General features: G+C 51.2%; 2 protein-coding genes across 4 annotated transcripts in view; one reads left to right on the top strand and one right to left on the bottom strand.

Annotated features, from left to right (window-relative positions):
* Positions 1-11,350, top strand: part of Atg7 (autophagy related 7) — a 251,626-nt gene extending 240,276 nt beyond the window's left edge. For both annotated transcript variants that reach the window (XM_026383026.2, XM_026383027.2), the window contains exon 19: positions 10,338-11,350. In XM_026383026.2, the coding sequence (XP_026238811.1) occupies positions 10,338-10,370 (33 nt within the window). In that variant the 3' untranslated portion in view covers positions 10,371-11,350. The remainder of the gene's footprint in view (positions 1-10,337) is intronic.
* Positions 11,351-13,673: 2,323 nt separating this feature from the next.
* Vgll4 (vestigial like family member 4) overlaps positions 13,674-15,303 on the bottom strand; it is a 132,787-nt gene continuing 131,157 nt past the window's right edge. For both annotated transcript variants that reach the window (XM_026383030.2, XM_026383029.2), the window contains 2 exons: positions 14,395-14,518; positions 13,674-14,034 (listed from right to left, as the gene is read on the bottom strand). In XM_026383030.2, the coding sequence (XP_026238815.2) occupies positions 13,766-14,034; positions 14,395-14,518 (393 nt within the window). In that variant the 3' untranslated portion in view covers positions 13,674-13,765. The remainder of the gene's footprint in view (positions 14,035-14,394; positions 14,519-15,303) is intronic.

Here is a 15,303-nt window from a genome sequence, read left to right on the forward strand (position 1 = left end):
ATAGATAACACCAGAAAGTACCTAAGTTACAGGTTTCTTAAAATATCACATCTCTTTGTTTAATCTACCTGTTGGTTGGCTAATTGGCAGTGAACTAAGTAATGATCATAAGTGAATGATCTTATGGTTAACTCTTAAGATTTATGGGTTTCCCTAGAGTTCCGGAGTGACCAGCCTGGGAGAGCGACTAGGCTCGCTTGGGAGGGACCGGCCTGGAATGGTATGGGGAAGTTCAGATTAATTTCCTTCTCCTTCCTTTATGTCTTCTACCGATTTTTTATTTCTCCTGCCTCAGTATTTCTTCTTTCCTTCTCCCTTTTTTTTTAAACTGGGATCAGATCAAACATGTAACTTTGTCTTCTCTGCACTTAACACACTTTTGAGCATTTTCTCATAGTTAAAACTTGCTCCAAAGGAGGTCCTGCCTAAGATTCTGTCCTATGCCAGGAGCACAGCCCAAGCTCTCCTAGGTCTTGGTAGGGCAGGACTTGAGGCCCCAAGGAGAAATAGGGGAGCAGGAAAAATTACCAGGAGGGTCAGAGCAGCCCCAGGCCCATACAGCCCAGGCCAGAAGTTCTTCTTTCCTGGCCATGGTCCATGCTACATGCCTTCTCCCCATCCTCGCCACAGAGGGCCCTGGCCTCAGAGCACATTGTTCCCCCTGGTGGGGTGGTGGCAACAGCAGCCTCTCCTCAGAGTGTGTCTGCCTGGACCTGCTCCTCCATTTGTTCTTCCCCAGCACCACAGCTGCTCTCAGCAGCCTGTTCTCCACTCTCAGCCCCACTCTGCTCCTCCTTTACGATGGCACCCCTGGGCATCCCCGGCAGGGCACACCCCATCCAGGGCACACCCTAGGTCTTGCTGTGTTTCCGGTCTTAGTTTCATTCCTGGGAGTGGAGCCCCAAAGTGTGGAATTACTGAGCATGAGCCTAATTGAGGAAATGCAGCCTAGAGCCTGGGCTCCTAGGCCATTCTTCCAGGCCTAGCCCAATGTCAGCTTAGTGTCACCTAGCCCAGTGCCCTTGCTGGTGGAGAGGAGCATGGGTGGCAAGGCAGCCTGCAGTGTGCAGCACCCAGTGCTGGTCCCCTTGCTGTGCCTTTGTCAGCTTTGCAGGTGTATTTCCTCCAAACCCCACTGAAGAGGCCCCCCATCCTGCCAGTGTAAAGCATTTCCTTTCCCCCTTTTCTCCCCTCATCTTTAGCAGCCCTATTTCTGTTTTACTGGCTGCCTTTGCTGTGACTCTTCTTTCTAGTAAAACTCTCCCCTTGTTCCTAGATCCTCCTGATTAGGGGGTGTCAGGTCACTGTACCTGAAGCCCTGAATTGGTGGCACCTGTAGGGCTGGAAATGGGAACAGCTGAGAGAAACTTCTCCACCAGAGGACTAGAGCCAGGAGTTGCCCCAAAAGTTCTGTTCTGCACCCAACCCCATCAGCTTGCACCAGCCCCAAACCTCTGGAGGCTGGCTTTGGAACTAGGGACCCTGGAGAGAAGAGGTCAGGTCTTAATCCCTCTCCCAAGGTTGGTAGGAAGCATCTTCCAAAAGGGAGGTGCCAGAGTGGTGGTGTGAGAGGAGGGCCCAGATCCCCCCAGGATAGAAAGGGGGAGAAATCACTTAGTCCCCTGAAGGACAGGCCTGTGTGTAGGGGGTGAGCGTAGGTCAAGTCAGCTGTTGACAGGCAAGGGCACCAGGAAGTCTCGAGGGGGTGGGACTCCCTTGCCACCTTGTCTGCCCTTCTTCTCTGCCTCTGCCTGTCTTCCTCTTGTTCACTCTGTAAGGCCTGTCATCTGCAGGCACCAACAGGCCTATGCCGTCCACACCAGCCACCCTCACCCAACAGGCAGATGAGGACCCTGAGGCCCACATTCAGTGCCCATTCTCATTCTGGACTTACCGTGAGCGAGCTGGCAGCCCTGCGTTGCTCAGGTCTCTGTCATGCTCCAGGCAGGAATCCATCACCCAGTAGTCATAACCTGGGCCTTACCCAGCATCCCCAGGGCTTGGCCACGTGTTGCACAAGTAGCCGAGGTCTGGCCCGGACTGGCCTGGCCACCTTCAAGGCTCTGCCACCTGGGGGAGCCCCCAGTTGATCCGAGTAGAGCATCCTTTCTGAATACCACTGAACTAAGCACAAGAAGTGCCCACTCCTCTTTATTCCTGTGGCCTGGCTTGGGAACAGCTCAGGGTGGGGCTCAGGAGAATAAAGGTATCAGTGGTCTCGGGCCCAGACTTCCCTCAGAAACATGGCCTTCTGACCCTGTGTGGACGGGAACAGCCCCAGAGGGCTCACATAGGCCCAAGAACAGCTGGAGTCACTGATACCTGGGGGTCAGTGCACCCATTTCACTTGAGGCATCAAGAGCCTACACAGTGACTCTGGAGCCATCACTGCCTCCCATCCCCCGGCTCCCAGCTGGCCCAGACCCTGTAGCCTGTACTCTACTGCACCCCCAACCTGACCTGTCAGACTACTTCCTCCCCATCCCTACCTCTCCACGGACCCAGCCTAGGATGTCATGGACCAAGCACCAGCCATAGTCCATTGTGCATTCCCTTGCAAGCCCATCTTCTCCCTCGTCTTTTGGGCTCTGCTTGGGTTCCTAGTCCCGAGTAGCCCTGCCTGGCCCAGCTCTCCTGGGAATGTGTCTATCTGCTGCCTTTCCCCCTGAATCTTGCTTGGAATCATTTCTGGGGGTCTCTCCTCTTCCTCCCTGGTTCTCAGGTCCGTGTCCTAGCAGTACTGACTATGGGCTCACAGACTAAGGGTCAGTGCCTCCCCACAACTTAGTCCCAAAGGTTTGAGGAAGATATTGACCACCTAGACATGCAGGAAATGAAGGCTACACCTCCCTCTGGCCTGCACTACCCACGAAGTGGTTGGTGAGGGGTGGTGCACCTGAGAGGAGGAAAGAGCGGATATTAAATGTCCTTTTGGAACAAAATGGGGCCTCCATTCTCCCCAGGGGGACTGAATCCTGCCTGGGAGGTCTGCTGTCCACCTTCAAGGCTCTAGTCCAACGTCTTCACCTGTCCCGAGCCAATGCCCAGGCCCCCAGGGAGATCACACCTGGGAGGGCAGCTGCAGCGAGGAGGGGCATCTGCTCAGAGGCCTGGAGAAGTCTAGATGCCTCCATCCTGATATTAAAACAAAGAAAGGCCAGAACCCCCTTTCACAAACTGTGGTATATTTAAAATGTTTACATTTAACAAATGAGTACTTTTAACACACATAAACCAAAATATAATTGTGTCATTCACGAGGTAATTACAGTGTTTGTCAAAGAACCTTAGTTTGTGGCAGGCTCCAGGCAGTGTGGTCCAGAAATTGAGTGTGAGTTGAAACTGTGACGCAGAGCTCCTTCCAAGCGCGTCTTTCTCATTTGAAGAGAGGTTACACCTTGAGGCCCTGAGGCCTGTGTGGTCCAGGACCAACCTCCTTGGGATTGGAAGGGCCCTTTCCTCCTCCTCCAGGGTGGTGGCCCAGCTCTGCTTTCTTCAATGGTGGGGCCGTGACCTGAGAGGGTCACATGGGCCCAGCCCACCCAAGGGGGCCAAGAACTGTACAGACTAATACCTGCCATCTCTGGGTAGGAGGCAGAGGTGGGGACCCCGGAGCCAGGACACTGCCCTGGGCAGATCTGCCATCTTGTTGGCTTGGGGACCACTTACTGAGCATCAGCATAAGAGGGAGTGATTGGAGCAAGAATGCCACGCTCCAGTGACACACTTCACATCCTCAGTGGGTTGTATCCAAGGAATTACGTTTAATTATAAGGAAATGATGAGGTGAGGTAGAGAGACACCCCCCTCACCCTGTCACAGTGCTGTCATCTTCTCTGTAATTTCCACTCTGCTATCTCGAGGCAGTGGTGCCACTGTCCTGGGGTCATTTAGATGTCCGCGTGAAGGAAGGACTGGGCTATTCTGTTGTGTGGATGGTGGGTGTACATTTTACTTAACCATTGGTTGGTAGATATTTGGTGGTTTCCACTTTTTTACTGCTATTATGGCATGAATGTTAGTGTGCAAGTGTTTGTGTGGACGTGTTTTCATTTCCCTTAGGCAATTTTACTTAGGACTGGGATTGTTGAGTTGTATAGTAACTAATTTTCTTTTATGAATTGCCAGGCTATTTTCCAACGTGGTCAGACTGTTTTTGCATTTCGAAAAGCAACATCTAAGGCTCCATTTTGTCCAGATCCTTGCCAACACTTGTTTTTATTTGCCTTTCTTGTGGCCGTCCTAGTGGATGTGAAGTGGTGTCTCTTATTTGAGTTGCATTTGCCTGGTGACTAACAATATTCCGGTACCTTTTCTTGGGCTTCTTGGCAGTTCATGTGTCTATCATTGGAGAAGTGTCTATTCAAGTCCTTCACCACTCTTTTTAACTGGGTGGTCTTTTTCTCACTGAGCAGCAAGACCCTTATCGGATCCATGATTTGCAAATATTTTCTCTCATTCTGACTTTCTTAGTAGTGTCCTTTGAAGTAGAAAAGGTTTTCATTTTGATGAAATCCAATTTCTTTGTTTTTGTTACTTGTACTTTTGGTTATTTTTATTTTTTAAACTTTTTACATACTTGATTCTATAGTGAGAAGTTTGCTCAGTTCCATTCCCACTCACCTCTTTCCCCTTTTTCTTACAAGGTGGCATACCATAGATGCTCCACATTTCCCCCCCACTAAAAAAAAATTCCTGGAAATCAGCCCACGTGAGCTGATTGAACTCTTGTTCGTCACTGTGTGGGGTCACAGCAGTCCAGGTGTGTATGTGCAGTGAATGGTCCCTCGGTAGGTTCCCTATGGAAGCCCTCTCCAATTGTGTCTAGTCCTTTACTGTCGCAAATCACACAGTGAAGAATAATGACCTTTTGTGACATGGAGGCGTGTCTAAGTATTCTTAGGACAGTCTCCTGAAAGTGAGGCGGCTGGGCCCAAAGGTAAAGCACAATTCTGTTGGGTGGATCTCTATTCATGTCCACCAGCAATGCGTGTGAGTGCGCCTTCCCACAGGCTCGCAGACAGGACGTGTTGTCCAGCTGTGGGGTTTTGCCAATCTGATAGGTATGGAAATGTGCTCTCAATGCAGTTTAAAAAAAAAAAAACTTGCTGAGATACAATTTATGTTCAATAAATTGCACCCATTAAAGGGCATAATTTGTTGGGTTGTGACACGTGGTGTACTTTCTGTCACCATAGATTAGTTTTGCCTCTTCTGGGGTTTCGAATAAATGAAACTATCCAGTATGTAGTATTGAAGACAGTGTACACAGTGAAATGATCGCAACCATCATTTCTTGGTAAGACACCTCAGTCTCTGGTAGCAAATTTCTTTTTTTTTTTTAAGAGAGAATTTTTACATATTTATTTCTTAGTTTTCGGTGGACACAACATCTTTGTTGGTATGTGGTGCTGAGGATCGACCCCGGGCCGCACGCATGCCAGGCGAGCGCGCTACCGCTTGAGCCACATCCCCAGCCCCGCAAATTTCTATCCATAATACGATGGCAACTACGTTGTCGGTCTGTCATCGTGCTGTGCGTGGGTTCACGAGGCTTATTCATGCTGCATGATGGAGCCCTGTACCCTTTGACCAGTGCTGCCCTGTTCCCTCCCTCCCTCCCTCCCTCCCTGCTGGGCTGCTTTGACTCAGGATAAAGATGCCATCATGTCATGTGCATCAGTAATTTGTTCCTTCCATGGGTAGGCAGTGCCCATTTGTGGTGGCTTCCAGTCACTGTAACAACCTCCCCCCCTCCAAGGCAACCAACCTATAAAGAGAAAAGGGCTGTTCTGGCTCACGCTGTGGAAGGTTTCAGCCATGGTCAGCCGGCTCTGTTGCCTTGGGGACTGCACTGAGAGAGCACAGCATGGTGGGAACACCCCACAGGGCAGTCTGCTCACCTTATGGTGAGGATGCCAAGAGGAAGAGGAAGGGACCAGGATCCCACTGTCCCCTTCAGTGGTCTGCTCCCCATGGACGGAAGGCCTCCCACTTCTTAGAGATTCCGCCATCTCCTAGAAGTGCCGTGCTGGAGACCGAACTTCTAACACATGGGCTTTGGGGGAACATTCCAGAGCCATGCTGTAGCTCCATTGTATGGATATTCCAGTTTATTTCTTCTGTTTTCCTATTGGTGGCCACTTGAGCCAGTTTGTTTGTGCCCCCTGGGAAGGAAGCTGCTCTCAACCTTGTGGCACAAGCCTCTGTGGACTTGTCTCCCCCTTGGGGTAAATGGGAGTTTAATGGCTGGGTCACTGGGGAAGTATGTTTGGCTTTATGAATCACCAGACCTTTCCCAGAGTGGTTTTGCCATTGCTTTCCTTCTAGCAGGGTCAGGGAGCCCTGCTTGCTCTGCACCCCACAGAGAGCCCGCTGCCCATTGGTTTTGCTACAGGTGCTGTGCAGTGTCCCTTTGGGGTCCTGCTCTGCATTTCCTTAAGGACGAAGGTTGATAAGCACTGGTGGCCATTTTGTGTCCTCCCTTGCCAGTTTTAAGGAAAATCAGTTTTGAGTGTTTAACTGAAGGTTGAGAATTCTTAATTGAAATCCTTCCCATAGACATCGTAGACATTTTCTCCTCGCTTGTGACTTTCCTTTGCCTTTTCATTTCTGATGTCTCTTTCAAAGGTCAGATGCTTCAATTCCCGTGAAATGCATGTCAGGTTTTTCTTTTGTGTCGTAAGAAATGTCTGCATTTCTGTTCTTAAGAGTAAGGTTGAGCACGTTTTCTTGTGTCAGAGGGTCATTTGTCGATTTTTCTGTGAACTGTTGACATCATTGGCCTTTTTAAAAGTCAACTTATTGGTCTTTTCCTCTTGATTTCTGAGAATTGTCAATTAGGGAGTAGTGGTGGCCCTTTCAGGTATGTTTTCTCCTGGTTTGTAGTTTGGGTTTTGTTTTTTTTTTCCTTTTTTATTACTCTGTTTATTGGGTCTCCCATGCAAAAGTACACACGTTTCTTCAGGGTCAGTGCACCCGTTTTCTTTCTTATAGGCTCAAGTTCACAGGGCTCCCCCCTCCCACATTGTAAAGGAAGTACCCATTTGCGTGCCCATGGCTTTGTTTTCTTTAACACTGAGATCTCTGTTCCGTTTGGAGTTGATGGCAAGATACAGCAGAAAACATGGAATCAATTTTTATCTTGTTTCAAATTACTAATTCTCCCCATTTATTTGAAAGTCCATCTTTTTCTAATGACTTGAGCTCCCATTCTCCAAACCTTCATGGTGAAATGCTTTCTGGACGTGTATGGATTCTACATCCTACTGTTTCCAGGCTCACTCTGTTCTAGTTGTAGCTGTTGTCATAGCAACGCCTCCCACTCTTGGTTTTGGAGACTTTGATGCTGTTTGCCTTGACTTGCAAACGTGGAGCAGGGGAGCCATCACTGTCCCTCTTCCCAAGTTTTACTAGGATTCTTGCTTATTTTTTCCACAAAACTTTAGAACCAGCTCCTCTAGCTCCAGAAGAAATAGTTGTTGATTTTTAAAACTTCTACTTTCACTTGGGAAAACTTGACTCTTTACTGATGTTGACTTGTCCTGTGCAAAAACAAGGGGTGTTGCTCATTTGTTCCAGTTCACTTTTGTCTTTCTGAAGTTAAAATTCTTGGAGGCTTGCTGTAGGAATGTTCTGAGGGGTTTCCCCCCACATAAATTTTGCACATTTGACCTCAGGGTTATTTCCCAGCAGCTTATCTTTTTCACTGCTCTTACAATGGATTTACCTCTTTCATTCTGCTTTTGAACTAGACATTGTTCACACATGGTGGGGGGGGTTGGAACTTGGTAATTTTATGATGCCGTCTTAAAAGAGTTCTCTTGCCATGTCCACCTAGCATTTGTTTTCTTGGATTTTCTAGTTCTTTAATATTTTCTGCACAAAGAGATTATTAATTTCTCCTTTAGAAGGTAGACTTTAAAAAAAAAAAAAAAAAAGCTTTGTATCTTCCTTTAAAACATGTAGTACCAATTTACACCCCACCTGTGGCCATGTGTCTTCTTACCAGCATTGAGTATTAACATTTTTAAAATCTCTGCCAATTTACCTCAACCTTCCTTTGTTAAGAGGACACCCACGGCACCTCTGCATAGGCCAGGCATTGTACTTGGAACTAAGGACTTGAGAGGGCAGATCTCAGCCCTTTCAGGGTCCATGCTCAAGGAAGAGATGAAGTCTGTGTTTCCAGGTGCTGCCTTTGTGCCTGGTGAGGGGGAAGGCCAGGGTGCTCCACAGAGCCTGTCCCTGCTAGGGAGCTGGTTCTGGAAAAACCCCATGCAGTTATGTAAAATCCACCACCCGCCAGCCCCCTGCTCCAGGGCTGTGTCACAATAAGCCCTTTGGGTGTCCCACAGGATCCTCTGCAGCCAGGCTCAACAGAACAGCCCTACTGGCCAGCCCCTTTGAGTGGTTAAAACTGTCCAGGAGCAAGGGGCCAGCCAGGCTCCCTCCCAGCCCACAGCCACCTAGTCCACATCTCCCTGGCCCTGCAGTGAGTGGGGGGGGGGCACCCCTTCCCCATAGCTAAGCTCTGACAGTAGATGAAGAAGTGGTCAGAGGATGTCTGGATGCTCTTGATTTCCCATAAAGTTTGTCCTTGGCCCAGAGTGTGAACAGCCCTGCCCACCCACTGGCAGAGTGTGCCATTCAGTGGTACCCAGTCTGCCCTAGCTGATGCCCTGAAGAGGCTGGGCAGAAGGTCCTAAAGCCTCAGTGCACAGGGCTCTTCATTCCCCTTCCTCTTGGCCCGGTGCCTCTGTGCCCCCTCTTCCATGCAGCGTGCTCAGCCTGTTCCACACACCACATGCATGCTCCCAGCTTGCCTCTTGTGTGGTCCTGGGTAAGTTGTCTTGCCTCTCTGAGCTGATTTTCCCCTGGACCTCACAGGCAGGTATGAGGAGGGCACATTTGCTCCAGGTCTGCAAAGTGCCTGGCACAGGGAGGGCTACATGATTGAGTTCACTGACAGTCAAGAGTGGTTGAATGATGCTGGCAAACCCTCTAGTGACTCAGTGTCCCCACTCAGACCTTCAGAACCCACAGATCAGGTTCCGGGGCTCAGCAGTGCAGCCTCTGTTGGAACTGGGGCCCCTACTCCACCCCAGGGGGTGTTTCTAGCTGGTGGGAAAATTGCACCAAGAAGCAGGTCCCAACATGACACACTGGGGTCATTGGACCCCACACTGCCCATTCATTCATGGTGCTGGTTCGCCAGCATCGGGATCTCACTCTGCCACCCACCCTCCTGTGCTCAGGCAGTGGGCCTGTGTAGAAATGGAGGGGCAGGAGAGGGTCACCCGCTCCCCCTCAGCCCAGGAGGGAGGAAATTTCCCTCTATTTATTTTCCACATCCTTGCCTTTGAAAGGCAAGCTGGTGTGGCTGTTTACCTTGGCCAGGCCTCCCCGCTCCCCGGGCTGTCCTCAGGCCGCCCCATGTAAACACACTGTTCATCCTGGCAGCTCTGCTGGGGCTGGGGGTCTTTTGCAACCAGTTGTAAAGATTTTGAAAGTCTGGAGGCACAGGTTTGGGGACCAGCCTCCAGGGAGCCAGGGTGCTGTACAAAGCCTCAGCCTGCTCTACCCCCCCGCCCCAGGGCCATGGGTGTTTGATGGCCAGAGTCGCAGGGAAAGTCGAGCCTGTGGGGCTGGCAGGCCGGGCCTCCACCTCATCCCTCCTCATCCCTCCTTCCTCTTCTCAAACTGTGATGCTACAGCGGAGCACTCCCCAAACTCACAGCATTGGGTCAGACTCAGAAGAGTCTTAGGCTCCCCACAGACAGTCTAGGGCGCAAGGCAGGATCTGGCTGTGTCCAAGGTCCTCCCCAGGCCACCTCTGGGCCTGGCAGGAGTGGAGTTTGCTCTTGAGCAACAGCAGTTGCCTGGCATTAGCTGTAGAGTCAGCAACTGGACTAAAGTTGACTGGACAGTGGAGCCGGCTGCCGGGCGGGAGGCAGCCTCCTGACGTGGGGTGCATCTTATGGGCCACTAGGCAGGGCTTTCTGCAGCCAGCACCCCACCCCCACCCCACAGAGCTTACCTTACTGCCTGTGGCTGGGTAACATCCTCTGGTGGAGTGATGAGAGTGTAGCAGCCTAAAGTTGCCACCCTCCCCATTCACATCCGAGTGAGACCCTGGGTAAGGGAAGTATAACTCCTGAGATTTGATTCCTTGTACCAGAAATGGGGGGTCAGTGCCTCAATGACAAGGGAACCAGTGTGGGAGGTGCAGAGCGCTCTGACTGCAAGTAGGAGATCCTTTTGTCATGACAACAGCATCAGTGAGTACCATCCGGCAGCCCAACACCTCTGCTAAGCGTCTCCCCTTCTCCACGCAGATCTGGGACATGAGCGACGATGAGACCATCTGAACCAGCCACGCCTCCTGTGGAACCTGATTCTCTATGGCTGCCTGCTGAGGCCACACTCAGTCACTGGAGCAGGACTGTCACCCCAGACTGATTCTGGGCTCCTGTCACCTCCCTGTTCCCTTTCTTCCTGAAGACTGGGGTGCTCCCTTTGCTGCCAGCATTCTGCATTCTCATGGGTCACCATTTCCCCCAGCTCTGACTTCAATAATAACCTTGGCTTTGGCACAGCCATTGATCTGGGGCTCTGTTCCCTCCATGTGAAGTTCTTTTGGTTTTTTTTTTTTTTTTCCTAATGTCACAGGATCCTTCTGCTTTGGCCCTCAGAGGTAACAGTAAGGACTCAGGAATCAACTGGGGAAATGGGAAACCAGCTCTTGCCCTGAGCCACTGTAGGGAGGCCGCACCCAAGTTCCCAGGGTGCATTGCAACCCCCACTGTGGTGTTCTGCCTTGGGTGGGGGGGTCTCCTCCACCTCCTAGTCCAACACCTTACCCGTGAGGACTGGAACCTTTTCGCTCAGGCTTCCACAAGCTGGGGGAGAGTCCTGGGGCCGGTCTAGGGAAGGCAGTTTGGCTCCCTTCCTCCCCCTCACCTCAAGGGTCCTCTCTGCAGGGTGACTGTCTGTGCATCTACAGTAAGGTAGGCTGGTTTCCCCCTCCATTCTGATTTGCACACTGGTGCTGGCTGTGAATAGCAGGCACGACCTTGGCATAGGTGCCTGCCCCTGAACAGGTGCAGAGCTAAAGGCACCCCTAACACTTTATCTGGGTTCAGCTTCTGACTTAGGCCTAGAACCAAAGTCAAAATGGAGTCCTGGGGTACCTCTTACAGCAGCAGGATTTCCACGGAGACTTAGAAACAACACTTGACCTAAAGTAGACAGTCAAGAAACTACCTTTATTGGGACTTCAGTGGTGCACAGCCACCACACTGTCACCGAGGACTGAAGAGCCACACATACAGCCTGTGGTTTAAGAGCACTTTATTATTGTTCTTAAGGCTACTTTTAAGTACAAAAAAAAAAAAAAAAAAAAGATGGCCTGCCAAACCTTTTTTTTCTTCTTCTTCCAGGAAAAACAGGCCACAGAGAATGGTATATTACAGATTTACAAACATGGAGAGAAGGGGCAGAACGCACCGCGGACAGCGCGGCCCTGGGGAGAACCTCGGAGCCCCTTCTCAGGGAGGGCGCTGGGGAAACATTTGGTTTTCCGCTGCTCCCTCTGCCCAAAGCTCCCTCCAGGGAACTGCCTATCCCAGATAGGTCAGCGCACCGGGGACCCGGCCACCGGCACTGCCATCCCTCCCAAGTGACGACCCTGTGCACCGACAGAAGTGTCCGAGGTGGGTTCTCCACAGAGCCCATCCGCGGTGCGGTCGTGTTCCTGTTACAATGCTCAGTAGCCTGTAGCAATAACAAACTAGTGGCTATTAATGCAGATGCAGTGTCCTCATAGAATAACTGTGTGCCTGCACTTTACAGACAAAATCTACAACAAAAAAAGATCAACTTTTTTTTTTCCCAAACAACAAAAAAAATGATTACGATAGGAAATGGGGAAAATTAAATAGCTACATATCATTAACAAATTAATTGTTCTTCAAAAAATACCTACAAATTTCTCTGTACATTCTTTACGCACAGCGTAATGATGGTCTTAAAGTTACCTATATAAAAAAAGTGTTTCTCAACAATTTTTCTCCTACAGAAAATATAGGGGCCCGAATGCCAAAGCTTGGAAGCCCAGTAAAGTGGGAGTGAAATGTGTGCAGAGGCAAGAGGAGAAGGGCTTTTCTTCCACTTTTTAAAGGCCTGCAGCCACCCTGTGACTACAAGAGCCAGTCCCCAGAATGCAACAGCTAACCTGTATTGTTCTCCTCCTGGCAGCCAGCCTCAAGGGCTCCTGTGTGAAGGAGTCCATAAAGCCTTGGATGAGGTGGCCGTGTGCATGGCGTCCTGAGCCCTCCAGCAGGCCAGGCCAAATGCAGCACATTTGAGGGGTGGGGGAGCAGAACAGCTCATGGACCAGGAAAAGCAGCTGTGGGGTGTCCACAGCCATGTCTATCCCGCTTTCATCTAATTTCTAGTTAGTAGCCATTAATATAGCAGACGATAATAAATGTGGCAATAAGTGTATAAAGTCAGGAATGTATACTGCCTGGGCCCCAGAACGCGAGGAAGCATCAAAATACCTTATCACAGATTGTCAGCAATCTGCTGTTCAGCCAAGGGAGGTGGAAGGGAGCAGTCTGCGCATCCGGGGAGTTGGAAGATGCTCCCCTGGGAGCTCGTAAAAGCAGACGGGATGCAGAAAACCAGTGACCGTGTCAGCTCGCAGTGCAAACCCTGGCCCCCGACACGGTGGCCCAGCTGCTCCAGTGAGCCTCCCTCGGGCCTGCCAGCTGTCCCCAGCCCTCCTTGCAAGTAAAGTGAGTATCAAATACAAATCTTAGAGTACAACTGTACCAGCAGTAAGTATATCTAGGACTGTAACTGACAAAAATAAACTAATTCTGAAAAGAAGCTAGTAAGTAGTAAGGTTTGTGTTTACTGTCTATACAATTAATAGAAACCAGCTATTTTTTTTCTCCATTAAAACATGCGTCATGGTTAAAGCACTCTGGAATCCTCCCACCCCGGCTCGAGCCTCACACACCTCAGTGTTCAGGAAAGGTAAATGCCCGTGATCGGTGGAGTCTGCAGTCCCGTTGCAAGCACCTGAAATCTAGAGAGAAAGACCTATAACCGGTATGAGACTTCCCCTTCCAAAGCAGTTTTGTCTAAATTCGATAGCAACAAAAATGCACAAATGGTCGGAAATGTCATCCTTGAACCCTTTGTTCTTCAGCAGTTTGCCCTCAGAGCACTCACGTCTCGCGGAAAGCTGCCAGGCAGGCAACTCAGTCCTCCAAAAGTGCAAATCAGACACGGCAGTTCTCTTCAAGTATACACGCGCGCACACACGGACCCCCGAAACCCGCCATGGAAGCTGAGCTGCGCACGCCCGGCGCTCGAGAAGCAAATGGAAGAAAGCATAAAGCATCTGGGTCCCCAACGTCGTCGTGGCTTGTGACTGAGAATGTGCACCACAGAGTCTGGGCCCCGGCAGGCCTGCATCAGAGGTTTCTTTGGTAACTGAGGCAGGAAGTAAGGATGCTACATGAGACCGATGTTCCACACGTCGTTCCTGCTGCCACATTTGAGGCCCCTTGCAGAAGAATACCAAGCAAGTATGAAAACAGAAAAGAAATCCCAACAACATGGTTTTTGCGAATAAACCATCCCTATCCCTCCCTCCCCACCCCAATTTTTTTTTTGTTTGTTTTGAAGCACTGACTGTTCAAAGCTCAGGCAAACCATGCAGATCCACGTGCTGCCGGAGGGTGGCATCCCTTCAGGAGACCACGGATGGGGAGTGGCTGTGGCTGACCATGTGGGCAGAGGGGCTGGCCGGTTGGCCTCTGCGTGAGGCCGACTCGGGGCTGCTGGATGCACCATCCTTGGCTGCTTTGATCTGAAGCCATGTGTCGCCCAGAGCTTTGGCAAAGTGGTCATCCACGGAGCCCGTGATGGACACGGAGTTGGGTGCTGGTTCGGGCTCCTTGTAGTTCTTCCCCAGGCTCCTACGGAAGTGTTCCTCCACCACAGGGTCACAAGTGGTGGCTGTGAGGAAGCAGGAGAACAATCAGGACAGGTCATCTGCAGAGCACCATGGGTCACCAATAGGGCTCTGGGGCGGACCCCCTGCCCTCCCCACTCTGTTGCTGGGCACGAGGACAGGCCGCTGCTCTGTGATGTGCCTGCACGACAGTGGCCACGTGGCAGTAAATGAGGACTCTGACCTCCCCACAACTAGAGCACAAGGTCACGGAGGGCCAGGAGCAGCACACCGCTGCCTCAAGCTCTGCATGGTGCTGGGTATGTATGTGCTCAAGGCGAGGGGTTTTGGCCCGAGACTTGATCTGTGACTCTCAGAGACCACGGGCAGGGTGAGGAAGTGGGGAACCCCTCCAGGACACTCACCGCTGGGCGGCCTCCGGTAGCTGGTGGGCCCGGACACAGGGCAGCCACTGTGCGCGATGGGGCAGTGAGAGAGGTTGCAGTTGCGGGCACCAGCAGAGGCGCAGGTGATCACTGAGGGCCGGTTCTGCAGGAGGAAAGTGGGGGTCAGCTACTTACCACGGCCTCCAAGATGACAGCACAGGGGGGGAGTCCCACCTCATCCCCACAGGGACCTCAGCAGCATCCTCAGGGCTCTGCAGTTGGCCAGGCTGCAAGCCCTTCCAAACTGCTAGAGGACTGAGTTCCTGAGAGACTCAGGTCCCTCCCAGGCTGTCCTTTCTCTGAGTGTCTCTTGGTCACAGATCAGTGAGGGATATGGGACAGAGGTGTTGAGAGCTGGACTGACCCCCTCCCTCAAATCTGAATGGAGATAGACACTGATGGCAAAAGAAACCCTGGCCATATTGGTACAGGGTCTCTTGGAGCTGTCCCCTCCCCGTTGTTTGCCGGAGCTTCTAGTTGATATACCCAAGCGGATTCCTCTGAAGATCACACAAATCATGATGCCGCTAGTGGGGGAGACATGCCAGCGGGAACGGAGGAGCGGTGTCATACAGCGGAGTCCCCACCACACCTGAGTCCCTCAAGCTCCAGCAGGACACCAGCATCCGTCTCCTCCCCTCCGCCACACTTGCTGCACAACAGGGATCAGACAGTGCATCTGTCCCCAAGCTTGGGGCAACAATATTCTGTGAACCAACCTGAACTTCAGGTTCCAGCCAGAAAAAATACATTTCCTAGTGCCCAGGACAAGATGGAGGAAGGTGGGGGCTGAACACTCAGACAGCCAAAGGGTAGCTAGATACAAGGGCACCACCAGTGAGAGCCTTATGCCCCTTATCAGGACCCCAAAGAAAGAGAGCAAAGGAT

Source organism: Urocitellus parryii, chromosome 16 (assembly GCF_045843805.1).
Source record: "Urocitellus parryii isolate mUroPar1 chromosome 16, mUroPar1.hap1, whole genome shotgun sequence".
Classification (NCBI taxonomy): Eukaryota; Metazoa; Chordata; class Mammalia; order Rodentia; family Sciuridae; genus Urocitellus; species Urocitellus parryii.